This window comes from Lagopus leucura, unplaced genomic scaffold (assembly GCF_019238085.1).
Source record: "Lagopus leucura isolate 7727_CA_CO unplaced genomic scaffold, USGS_WTPT01 Super-Scaffold_100022, whole genome shotgun sequence".
Taxonomy (NCBI): domain Eukaryota; kingdom Metazoa; phylum Chordata; class Aves; order Galliformes; family Phasianidae; genus Lagopus; species Lagopus leucura.
The window spans coordinates 5,832,759-5,845,022 of NW_024962275.1; the positions used below are offsets into that span (position 1 = coordinate 5,832,759).

At 38.9% G+C, this 12,264-nt stretch overlaps 1 protein-coding gene across 3 annotated transcripts in view; it reads left to right on the forward strand.

Moving 5' to 3' along the window:
* Nucleotides 1-12,264, forward strand: part of CDK5RAP2 (CDK5 regulatory subunit associated protein 2) — a 72,501-nt gene that overhangs the window by 40,834 nt on the left and 19,403 nt on the right. For all 3 annotated transcript variants that reach the window (XM_042878961.1, XM_042878959.1, XM_042878960.1), the window contains 5 exons: nt 1,170-1,632; nt 4,906-5,173; nt 6,520-6,630; nt 8,701-9,292; nt 11,123-11,355. In XM_042878961.1, the coding sequence (XP_042734895.1) occupies nt 1,170-1,632; nt 4,906-5,173; nt 6,520-6,630; nt 8,701-9,292; nt 11,123-11,355 (1,667 nt within the window). The remainder of the gene's footprint in view (nt 1-1,169; nt 1,633-4,905; nt 5,174-6,519; nt 6,631-8,700; nt 9,293-11,122; nt 11,356-12,264) is intronic.

The window sequence follows — 12,264 nt, forward strand, 5'->3', positions numbered from 1 at the left end:
TTCAGAGTAATGGCAATGACCTTCCATATACTGAGCACTCAGCAGTGCTGGTAGCAGAATTTCCTGTGGAGTTACACAAGTCAAATCCTATTCTGTGTTCAGCATGCACTGCAGCTGGCTTTACTCAAGCAGTCCTGTGTTTTTACATTGCTGATCAGAACTGTCCAAGAGATCCAATGATCTTAGCTGTCAAAGCACCAGTCAGTGATAAATGAGGGGGTTATTACTCATAGAATATGAACAGATAACATTGTTTTATTTGTTAACTTTACTTAGAAGTCTGCTAATGATTCCAACACCGTCATCTTTAGCTCTCTAGTGTGTAATTTTTTCTGTATTCAGATATAAATGACCAGACTGGCTGGTGATGAGCCTGTACTTTGGGTGACTTAATTCTCATTAATGACATTAGATGCCAGACAGAGACATAAAGAGCCTAGTTAGTCTGTAGCACTTCAAATGCTAACTATATAAATACAGTTGTTTAAAATGCTAGTTTATATGTTTAGTGGCACAAACTGTTCTTTATTGGACACATGGTATCATCTGTAGGATTTGAAGACTTGCTTATGCCTGAAGTGCAGCTTATTTGGCTTCAGTTTCATGCACAGTGTTGTTTTCAAAACTGTTGTCAATGGACGCTGGTGGTCTGTGAGGCCGTGCGGTGGTCTGTAGTGAGCTATTTCGGCAGGCTTTTGGCTGCTTTCTCCTTTTCCAGCTTCCATGTTACATTAGAAAAGCACAAAGGGACTCATTTAAGAAAAAAATCATTGTATTGTATTGGTGGGAGTTTTATTTTTCAAGTATTTAAATCCGAGAGTAAACTCATTTCAAAATACATTCCTGTTTCTTCTATTGCTGTTATGTAAACAATTAATTTAGTTACTAGAGGTTTACTAACTGTTCATGGATGAGGAGAGGGCTGGTAGAGCGTATATGGTCATGAATAGAAGAAAAGTGTTGATGAGATAATTTGTGTTACAATTCACGCTGTGAAACTGTTTCAAAACCTCTGTTCATTAGTGAGTAATTCATTAGTGCATAAAATAAAGCCTCCCGGGAATTTCAAGTATGTCAAGACGCTGCAAAAGTGTTTCTTAGAAGGTGTTCTTGTTTGCTTAAATAAAAATCAAAATTCATGCCTTTTCCTTCCTCCTTCCTGAGTATAGCAGACAAGAACAAATGAAAACTGTAAATGAACTGTTAGATCATCTGAGCACAACTGAGCAAGAACATTCAAGTGAAGACACAGAGAAAGAGAATGAAGAAGATCTTAGGCAAATGATCATTCAACTAAGAGCTGAACTCAAACATTTCAAGCAAGCCAATAAATTCTTAAAGCAGCAAGCAGAATTAAAATCAACTTTTGATGGGAAAGAGAAGCTTCATGTAGATGCAACGCCGCAGATTAATAAGGATATTGAGTTGCTGAAAGCAGAACTGAAAGATGCAGCTACACAAACAATGACTTTAGAGGAAAATGTCATGAGACTCAAATGTGAAGACAATAAAGGAGCCTCGGAAGGGAGAACAAAATATTCAAGATTAAATGCAGAAGGAGAACTTCAGCAGGAGAACGTGTGTAAGAGCAAACAGCATGAAAGAGGCTTTTTTTCAAGGAGAACAACTGAAGTGAGTTTAAGATTCTCTTTTTAGTACCCAGGGAGTAGATGTACAAAGAGAAAAGTACGTGTCATTTCTAATATCAGATTTTGCTTTTGTGTAATTTTTAAAATTAAAAAGAGAGGTGTACACTAAATATATGTAAGGTAATTGTTCTTAATGTTCGGAGCTTTTCATCCTTCAGCATGCCTTAGAACATTAATGGAATTTCATTCCTCACTGAAACTAGGCACCAGTAAATATAATAGCTGTTGGATAGAGACATAGATTACAGCATAGTGGCCTGATTCTGTGCTGCCTCATATCTCAGTATAGATGCTCATAAAGTGCAGAACCAGAGTGTTCTGAACCTCTGGTTTATTAAGTGTAAGTAGCAAGTGAGATCTAGAAGACTTGTGTAATATCTCAGAGCACACAGGTGAAGCACTAATGGTGGATTTCAACAAACTCAAATCTTCTGTGCTTTTATGAACATCTTACCATCATGTCTCTCTCTTAGGGATGTCTGAAAGTTTTATAAACTGGGAGGTCAGTTCTTCGTATTTGTTTGGGGAACTAAGAGCACAGAATCTGCTTTGTGCACAGGCTTTGTTTGCTTGTGCTGTTAAAGTTTTCAGGCCTTTTGCAGGCAGGTACTCTGTGATCCCAAACAAAAAGGGGGCAAAGTAATGTCTACTAAAGGGTTCCTGCATATTGTTTCAGTAGCGAGTGGAGAGGCTAAGGTGAGAACTCTTGGAAGGGAGGCAAAGAAGAATCTTGTTGTTGATTTTGTGTGCTTCTAATAGAGAATGTTGTAGCACCTGCTGCAAAGAATGTTTTCTGTGACTTTAGTGATCAAGAGGTTGCTGACAGCTGGTGATTTTTGTTCTGGCTTGTTCTCCTTGTCTTCATTTCATTAAAAGAGGGTGCTTGTAAAGCAAGAGATGTTGTCTGTACTGGTGTAAGCAACTCAGTATGGTTTGGGACTTTAAGATTTTGTCATGCATTGTTGGTCCCTGGAAACCCTATGGAGAATTCTTAGAATTCAAAACCCATGTATGCAGCTGACAAAAACAACATCTTGTTTCACTAATCGTTTTACACGTAATCAAACTATCTTTGCTGGCAGAGATTCAGTTACATTCCCAGACTTTCAAGCTTTCCATCCTGGTTGCAATTTTTCTATCTTTTAAAAAATAAGTGGGTAGAAAAGATAATGATAACAGGAATGTTCTTAGGGCCATTGTAGGGAAGGTTTAGGTTAGATGTTAGCAGGGAATTCTTTACTCAGAGGGCAGTGAGGCCCTGGCGGTGCTGCCCAGAGCAGTAGGTGCTCCATCCTTGGTGATGCCCAAGGCTAGGCTGGAGGGGGCCATGGGCAGCCTGAGCTGGGGACAGGATGCAGCAACCAGCCCACAGCTGGGAGTTGGAACTGGGTGATCTTTCAGGTCCCTTTCAACCCAACCCATTTGGTAATTCTGTGACTGTTAGTGTTTTTAGGCTGCTGGCCATTTAGTCAGCTGTGTTTGGCAGGCTGACTGTTTTGCCTCCATCTTTTGGCTGCTCTGACCAAGTCCTTTGGAGGCACAAAGGAACTGGTCTCTCTCTTCTGGGGCTGCCTGGAGCAGCTGGCTTTGGAAACACTTGAAGAGATGAAGGCAGCTGGTAACAAATAGTTAAGGTGCGTTGGTAGGGGGAGGGCTTGGAGATCCCAGCTGGCCTATTAATGCAGATCTACTTGTGATGATTTGTGTAAAAGCACACATGGTAGCTTTGGTGTCACCTCTCAGGAACAAAGGACCGTCTTTCTGGAGGCAAATGGAGACCTGCCTGCCCCCTGTGAGAAATGCCAAGAGTTCTTTCTGCAACTCTGATCACTGTCACCTCTTTATTTCAAGTTCTTGTCTTTGTTAAATTTTAGCATGCTATTTTGATTCATCATTTGCCAGATGAGTTGCAACCTCAGCACTGGTTAAAATTCTTCCTGTTTGGTCTAACGTAATACACTGGTATATCTGAATGGCTTTTGTTTCATATAGCCTGCTGAATTGAGCTTAGAGTAATCTGTGCAGTGTGTGTGTATATACAACAGCCCTGACACAGGTGGAAATAATTTGACACTATTAAGAGCATTTCAGTAAAGCTAGAAAAGTTCATCTCAACAGGCTTTATTTTTCAGCTTCCAAATGATATTTGTATTCACGAACGTAGAAAAGGAATTGAGGATGTCATTAGGAAAATGGGACTTGCTTTTTATTATTTTAAATTGTGTAAAGACTATAATTGCTAAGAAATGAATGTGGAAAGGTATTTCAGAATACATTGGGTGGTAAAAGAAATTACAGGGCCTGATGATGCTGGTGGAGCAAATGAACAGCAAAAGAATAAACTAAATCTGTTTGAACATGCTATTATTGATTTTTATTACTATTATTACACACAATTCTATAACTTCCATCAACATATAGCATGTTTTTATCCTTCTGGAGATAGTGCTATCTTATGCTCTATGGCTTAACCAAGGCTGCATTTATTTTATGTGGTGTCTTCACAAGGTGAGCAGCTGACACGCTGTGATCTCCACTAAGAAATTGAGTTTCTCCTCCCAACTCCATTGATGGAATGTCAGTTACAGTAGGTGATGGAGTCCTGCAAGAGCGATGTATAGAGTGTGTGGGTGATAAAATTGTTCATGTTCATCAGTAATTTCTCTCAGGCAGAGTGCGTTTCTTCTGCAGCTGATGCAGAGCTCTGTCCATTTGGTCGAAGGTTAGAAAGGGCTGGGGTGAGGTGTGGGGCCTGTTGGATGGAGGCAGAGGAAGAAAGGAAAATATGTTCAGGAATTTAGGAAAAATTAGAAAGATCTTCAAAAAAAAAAAAAAGGTTTTGAGGGAAACAATTGCTTGGCAGTCACATGTGGACAAAGCATTGGAGTGGGTAGTAACAGAAGTCAGTTTGAGTAATAAGCTATTTTCCTAGGACACACAGAAATTTGAGGTCGATGACCTACTGACCAAAATCCTTTGTTTGGGTGAATTTGCTGTCTTACTTCATGGACTGGAAGCCATTCCAGTGGCTGTGGATGCATTAGCAGCACTCACTCAGAAAACTGAACCGGTGGAACAGAGTTTTTTGTTCTCACTGAATATTTGTTTTCCATGCAAGGGAGTTACAGTCTTATTTTCAAAACAATTTCATGTGACAGCTGACTGATATTGCTGGAAAATCTTTATTTTTCCTGCAGTGCTTGTTTCTACTTTTCATACTTAACTGTTAACCTATTTTATTCAATGCCTTTTTCAGACTGATGCTGCTCATCTGCTGAGGAAGTCCCGGCTGCCTGTCCTGCTACAATCATCCAGACCAGTAGGAAATTGGCCTGTGAGCTCCTCTGTGCACAGGCTGCATTCAGCACTCTGGAATCACACCAGAGCACCCTATGAAGGTCTGAAGGCATGTGAGGTTCAAACCAAGCAACTTCAACCACAAGCAAATGGAGAGCTGCTATTGCACCAGTCTGGAACTGCAGACCTGCAAGAAGAGCCTGCACAGGAGAGCACATTAGTGACAGGTGAATAAGCAGTTGTATTTAAAGAGCAGACATTACAGTGCTGCTTGAAATAGTGGATTCTTTCCTTGTAGAAAGTGAGAACAGGTCACTTTTACACACATCAAATGCTGCTTAAACTTAAGATCTTATTGAGTAGTGAGTTATATGTATGTAGGTCTTGAGAAGCACTGTTGTTTTTTTTCTTTTAGTTGAATTTTTGCTGCTAGAATGTAAAACAGCTTTGTATGGAATAAAAAGTACATGGCATACATGGCATGAAGTGCAGAATAAATGGCAGTTTTGCAGGGTGCCCACATGTGCACACACACATGTCAGTGTTCAGGTAAATGAACACTTTCTTGTGTGGGCTTCCAAGTCTAATGAAAACTGTAACAGAGACAGGAGAATACAAAAATACTGTATTTGTTTAAGCTGTGTAAATATATTTTTCCAATATTCCACTGATCAGTCAAGTCAGCCGTGTCAGTTTCCAGCGTGGCTGGGTTAATTTAAACTCACTTGTTGACAAAGTGTCTGCATCAGCAAAGTATGACAAATTTGTAAGGCAGAGAACAATGGGTACTATATAAAGATTTGGAGTGGTAAAGGAGAAATGCATTTAGTAAGGTTACAACTGGGTAGAGATGTAAAGGACAACTGGGGGACAGAGAAGACATAAATGTAGGAAATAAGATTAAATCAAATTCCAAGTGAACTGCTGTCAAAAGCAGAAGATGAGAGGCTTTGCATTAAGGATAACATTGTGGAATGGGTCAGATATGGCATGACTTAATTGTTAATGCTGAAGTTGATAAGACTGTAGCATTTAATTTTGATAGATGCAAATTCTATGGAGAATTCTGAGAGGGAAAGTGCTTTTGGACTGGTCCTGAAATGAATACTGCAGTGCTGAGATTTCCTTTCCATTCCTGTAGAGGGATTCTTTATCCTGTAGAGGGTAATGGTTGTACTACAGACTAATTCTGAGACTGGATGCAATGGAAGATTGCAGAGGAGCAGCAGACACACCTCTTAGCCTTTCTCTGGGTTTCACATGAGACATCTGAAAATGCACTAAAAATTGATTAGCAGTTATATTACAAATGGGGCTTGCACATCTTTGTTTTTATTCATTGTTAAGATGCTTTGGACATTCTGCAGTAGTTATTCTTGTAATTCAGTCAAGTGCTCTAAGAAACGTGAAAACTGTTGCATGCCACCAATAATATTTGTATCAGGTTTTCAGGAGTCGTTCCTTTCATGATTTTCCAGTTCTGACTTGTGAGATCAGGTTTGGATTTGTGGGTGTGTTTGTTTTTTTTTCCATTCACTTACTGCCTTCTGTTCCCTGCTCTGCTGCTCTCCAGGTGACTCATTCAGCAAAGCAGGCAGCACTGGGCCCCAGGTTGAATCACAGGATGCCGATACAGGGGGCAAGAAGGAATATGTGATGTACAGAAATCAGCAGAACTGTCAAGGTAGAGCATTTATAGGGGATAACAAAAAAAAAGAAACTCTATTTTCTGCTAAGTTTTGCAATATTGTAATTTGCTGCAGGTAGCTGTCTACTTTGTCATTGTTTGTGAGTTCTAAATCTTGCTTACTTGGCTAGTATGGATGAATTGCTCTAAGAATCCAAGTTAGTCTTTTAAGGGTTGTTTTCAGAAGGGTCACAGGAATTCATAATCTGGATACCAGTAAAAACAGTGAGTTGTGTGCCTAACCCTGATCTCTGCTGTTAATGTCCTTGCTTCTGAACACTGTTCTGTATTAAATATATATATTTTTATATATTTATGCTTCTGCATCTACTTAAAAACTATTGGAATGAAGCAGTCGAATGACAGAATTTTGCTTATCTGAATTATTTGAAGGCATTCAACTAGGTTGAAACCTAATGAAATCATTTAATGAAAATGTAAATAGGCTTATTACTGTGTATCAGTCATTTATGGAGGGGCTTGAATAACGAAGTTAACCTGTTGTTCACAAGATACAGAGGATATAGTCAATTTTGATCACATCACTTTTTTTATTCGTAAGAGTCCTTGAAGCCTGTCAGTCTGCAGGCTCATGCTCTGTGTGCATGGACACACACACATAGGGCATTTTAGTTCTTAATGGACAGTGTTTCATTAAAAGCTATAGGCCATATTCTAACCAGAAACATTTACTCCCCAAGTGTCAGGCTCATAGAGTTTGAGTTCGTGTTGTACTTCAGTCCACAGCCCTTCTGCATCTCTTTCAACAGAAATAAACTACCAAGTCAAAGGGTTGTGCCTTTCAGGTAGGGAAGGAAGAAGAGAAGCGAATGAACTTCATGTTGCATCTCTTATTCACTGTGTCTTCTTGAATTCATACCTGAATGCTTTCTGAGAAGCATTTCGTTCCTGTGATTCGTTTGCCTTTGGAATGATGTAAATGGTGTTCAGCAATCTGTGTGTTGCAGAGAGTATCATCTACCCTTAATTTCAAATATGTTGATATTCCAGTAATCTAGATTCCTTTCCCCCCCCCCCCCCCCCTCTTTTTAGGTTATTTTGTTCTTCTTATTATCTCATCCTTCTGCTTGACCTAAGACTTCACATACAGCTGTCCCCTCAAACATACTATCCTGAGTCAGATTTTGGGCATTCACATTCATTCTCCATGAAAAGGGATTTGAAACTCTTCAGACTTACTCACCATCAGTGAATGACTCCCAGAAGGGAGTTTCTAAGTAGTTAAGATCTTTTGCAGAATTAATAGAAGGGGAGACTTTAATTTATTGGTAACCAGAAAATACCATTTTCTTTGATACTTACAGCCCTCAGCACACGCAGAACTATTAACACAGAGCATATGTAGCAATATATATAACTTTTATTGCTTTGAGTCTGCGTTGATTTCATTACTTAGAGTGGCAAAGACAACCAAGAGATGTGCTGTGAATGCCAAATCAGTGCTGGTAAAACCTTTAGCAGTGAACGTTTTAATGAATTTTGTTTTGAGCACATTTTAAAAAAGATGTTATTAAAGACTCTTTTTTCAAATTTTACTGTTTTGTTAATAGTCTTTTTAAAATTCCACCAACTTTTTGCTCCAAATGGTTTTACATAGATTTTGAAGTGAGAAGAAAAAGAATATGTAATTAGAAGTTTCAGAAAGACACATTTAAGGTCATGCAGTCAGCTTTTAAACCTCACTGCCTTATGTCTGAAGTTATCATCCCTTTGGCTGGAAAGAAGTGGGCATCGTCAGTGTCTCTGATTCAGAAGTGAATGTACCAAAAGTACTCTTCAGTCTTGTGGGAAAAGAAAGTGGATTTATTTTCAGTACTGGTTATTTGACAGCTGATAAGGAGTTTGCAATATTTGATGTTCAAGTTGAATTAATGGGCAAATCACAGAAAGGGGTGAAAGGGCCAAAACAAGTGTGGTGCAGTTCGTAATTATTCTGCATTTTTATTCAGTCATTATAGAAGTAAATGAATTCGTTCTAGTGCTGTTAAGAACAGAATGTTAGGTAAATAAATATTAATATTCACACACGAGCCTCCTGTTTTTCAGAAATGGAAAATCATCATGACATTAGCGATGTGAATATCCAGCATTCATTAAAAGAAACAAATGAAGAGCTTTATTCAGTGGAACATGAGGACACTGACTCAGCCACAGCACGTTCAGGTTCCAAGTGTCTTCATTCTCTCAAATCGAGTGTAACAAGCACAGATGCACTTGACTGTGAAGTCGTAGATGATACAGAAGAACTGAAACAAAGAATTAAGAGTATGCAGTCTGAACTTGAAAAGTACCAAATGTTCGTATTTCATTTACAGACCTCTGACCAGCTTTTATTGAGTGGTATTTCCAGTGCAGTGCTGAGTGATGCAGCTTTGCCTGGGGAAGGACGTTTTGTACAAGATACAGCAATGCAGGAAATCAAACCGTTTCCTGGTTTACATCAGCTGAAGGATTGTGAGATTCACACCGAAAATAGGAATTCACAGTCTTCAAAAGCACAAACCTTGTGGCCAGCACAAAACTTTAAGGAAATACTCTCAGCTAATGAGACAGACCTCAAAAAAGAGCTGGTTGCAGATATGCATCCTGATGACGTGTACAGCCTTCAAAACAAACTGAGAGACACATCACCATCCAAGTGAGTAAAGTTGTTACTGCTTCAGGTTCCTTTTTCTAAACAGCACTGCCAAGTGATAGATTTTATTCACATACAACTGTGTTGCACTAAATGATAAATTTTACTAATATAATATAAAAGAACTGAAGCATTTAATTAAGAGATATCTTGAACTACAAATTACTATATTTCTTAGTGCAGAACTACTGAAAAGCTCGCACTGCCTGCAGTAGGGATGCTATGGATCTCTTTCCACACCTCAGGCCCACAGCTCTGCAGTGAAATATCCTCTCCTGAGCAAACTCAAATATCCTTGGTTACTCTATGAGGTGGGATGACCTTACATCACTCAGAGGTTGTTTCTGTCAGTTGACATGTATAAGGAAATGGAAGGTCCCACTAAGCTACAGACATTTCCCTGGGAAGCTGGCTGACATGTTCATACAAACCCCTCTGTTTGTGTGACCACACTTTATGTGTAAAATAAGAATTTGAGACTAGTTATAATTTGTTTTGCAGTTGTGTGCTGTGGTGCCGCCTTTGAAGGATGTAGAAGTATATATATGTTGAAATTAATGAATGAAATTTTATGGCATAAACTTGTAAGCTAGAAAATCATTTATGGGAGGCTGGGAAGTATCAGTCCTATTTTTCATATGGAAGGACTAGAGGCAGCATCTCTGATAGCATATATAGAAATCACAGACATAAAATGTGGGCTCATAAGACCCAACCTTTTTTTTCCCTGACTGTAGTGTCATTAATTTCTTGAGGGCTGATTGAATAACAGGAAGCATTACAAGGAAAGGTATTCATCCTGTTGGCTTTCTTTGGAATGCTTGGGTAGAAATATTTGGAGACAGCGAGCAACCAGCAACATGGACAATTGTTTATCTTCTAGTGTTACTGTCATAAAATACAATCTTACTACATAGCATGTATAAATTTACATTCCTTGAAAGTACACCTCTTTCATATTACAAAGGGAGATGTAACTGTGTGAATTAAGGAATGGGAAGGTATGGAGCTCTGTGAAGTTTTTATGGCCACTGTGTAGAGCAACGACACGAGTCACAAATGACAGACTCCAAAATGAATTATGTGTCTCTCCCGATACAAATGACAATAAAAATGCCATAACAACCCACACCATCATAAATTTTGTTTATGCCCTCTATTCTTTGACTCCCTGCATTTTTTCAGATCTGCTGATGTTTGATTCCATAAAAGGGAGTGCATCTGTGCTACAGATAGTTGCAATATAAAGGAGATGTCTACATTCACAAGTGCAGAATAAATTCAACTGTTCTGAACTGATATGTAGACCCTAGCTTGTGGAGAAGAGTTTGAACACTGCAGTGGTTGCCATGGTCATGTCTTTGGTAATAAGCATGCAGAGATGTGCAGAATTCATCAAGCTGAATGAAAGTCAAATGTGCTCCTGGTGGCCAGTATAGAAAGTTTGCATGCTGAATAAAAAACAATAATAATAACAGGAAAAAATAAGTGTATTCTTTAACATTCTCTTAGTGTGTTCTGCCTTATTTATTTTGGCACTTTCGATGCAATCTATGTTACTTTCAGGCAGACAAAACAGTTCATTGTAGTTTCTGCACATCTTAAAAATGAAGCAGTTAAGTGAGGAACAGTAACCACCAGTTATGCCCACAGATAGAAAACTCAGCACTTAGAGACAAAGCGTTTGTCATTGTGGCCATAAAAGCATTTTAAAAGAAAATCGAGTCCCATAAAATTATAGCTTAGAAATATAAATTTAATTCACTTTTTATTTATATTTAAATGTTATTTACGGTCAGAAAATTACTTTCAAAGATAATTTCATTTCCTCAGATATGATTCGTTAGTTCGTTCACAAGCTCAAGAGCTTTCCATTCAACACCACCAAATTAAAGAGATCCGCTGTGGCTGTGTCACTTACCATCAGCATCTGACGAGCCTTATTAAGGCTTTTGAGGAACTGCTTCAAGCCAGCGATGTGGATTATTACGTTGCTGAAGGCTTCCGTGAGCAGCTGAATCAAAGTGTGCTGCTGTTTGAAAAGCTGGAAAGGAAACTCCTGTATGGTAAGTAGCAAAGCTTTGTGCTTGTTTGAAGTGCGTTCGTGTAGAGTTTTGTGTCTGTGGAAATGAAACCCTTGCTTTCTCATGGTTGCTTCTGGATGTGTTATGTGATGGACTGGCTTGGAAGATCCAAAAAGACTGGGCTTTACCTTTGCAGTTGCCCTCTGCATTGGCACCTTCCATTTCCATTTTGAGTTGTCTTAGAGGATTTTACACTGCTCAAAACCCAGTGGTTATAGTTTATTAAAGTTTTAATTTCAGTCCTATGATTGCAAATGGTGCTGTTTGTCACCCAGCTGGTAGAGCTTCTGCAGATGTCAGCTGCAAAACGGACATCTTCAGCCAAGCACTTGAATTGCCCTAAAAAAAAAGGGACCCAGACCCCCTGTGTCTTTCTGACATTGCTTCTGGAAGATCCCTTTGGAAACGTTCAGTTCCCAGCCCTGCAATGATCTGTATTCTGTCTTTCTTTAAAGATAGTTGCAGCATTTTGCTGTTTGTGATGGCTCATGGAAGGGAGCTGTATATGAGAAAAAGGCATTAACGGGCAGTGTGTCATAGCAGTGTAATAAAAGATTGAGTGTCTTCAGTGATTTTGGTGGCAACAGAGATTCCTTGCATTAAAAATAGGAAGAGTGTGCAGTGAATAAACATTAAATGTCTTAAAAATAAAAAACAAAACCAAAAAAAACCACCGAGCCAACAGATGGTATCCTATATACTATGAAAAGCCACTGACAACTGAGACAATTCAATGTATCTAACACAATGCTATTGCACTGAATCACACTGTAAAATAAAATGATGTTTGTAGGGCGATAAAGAACATCCAGCTTACAAGGAACTGACTGTAAAGAAGGTGCATAAACAGCCGTCTGTCTCTGCATTTCCATCCTAACCTTCAGTTCACTC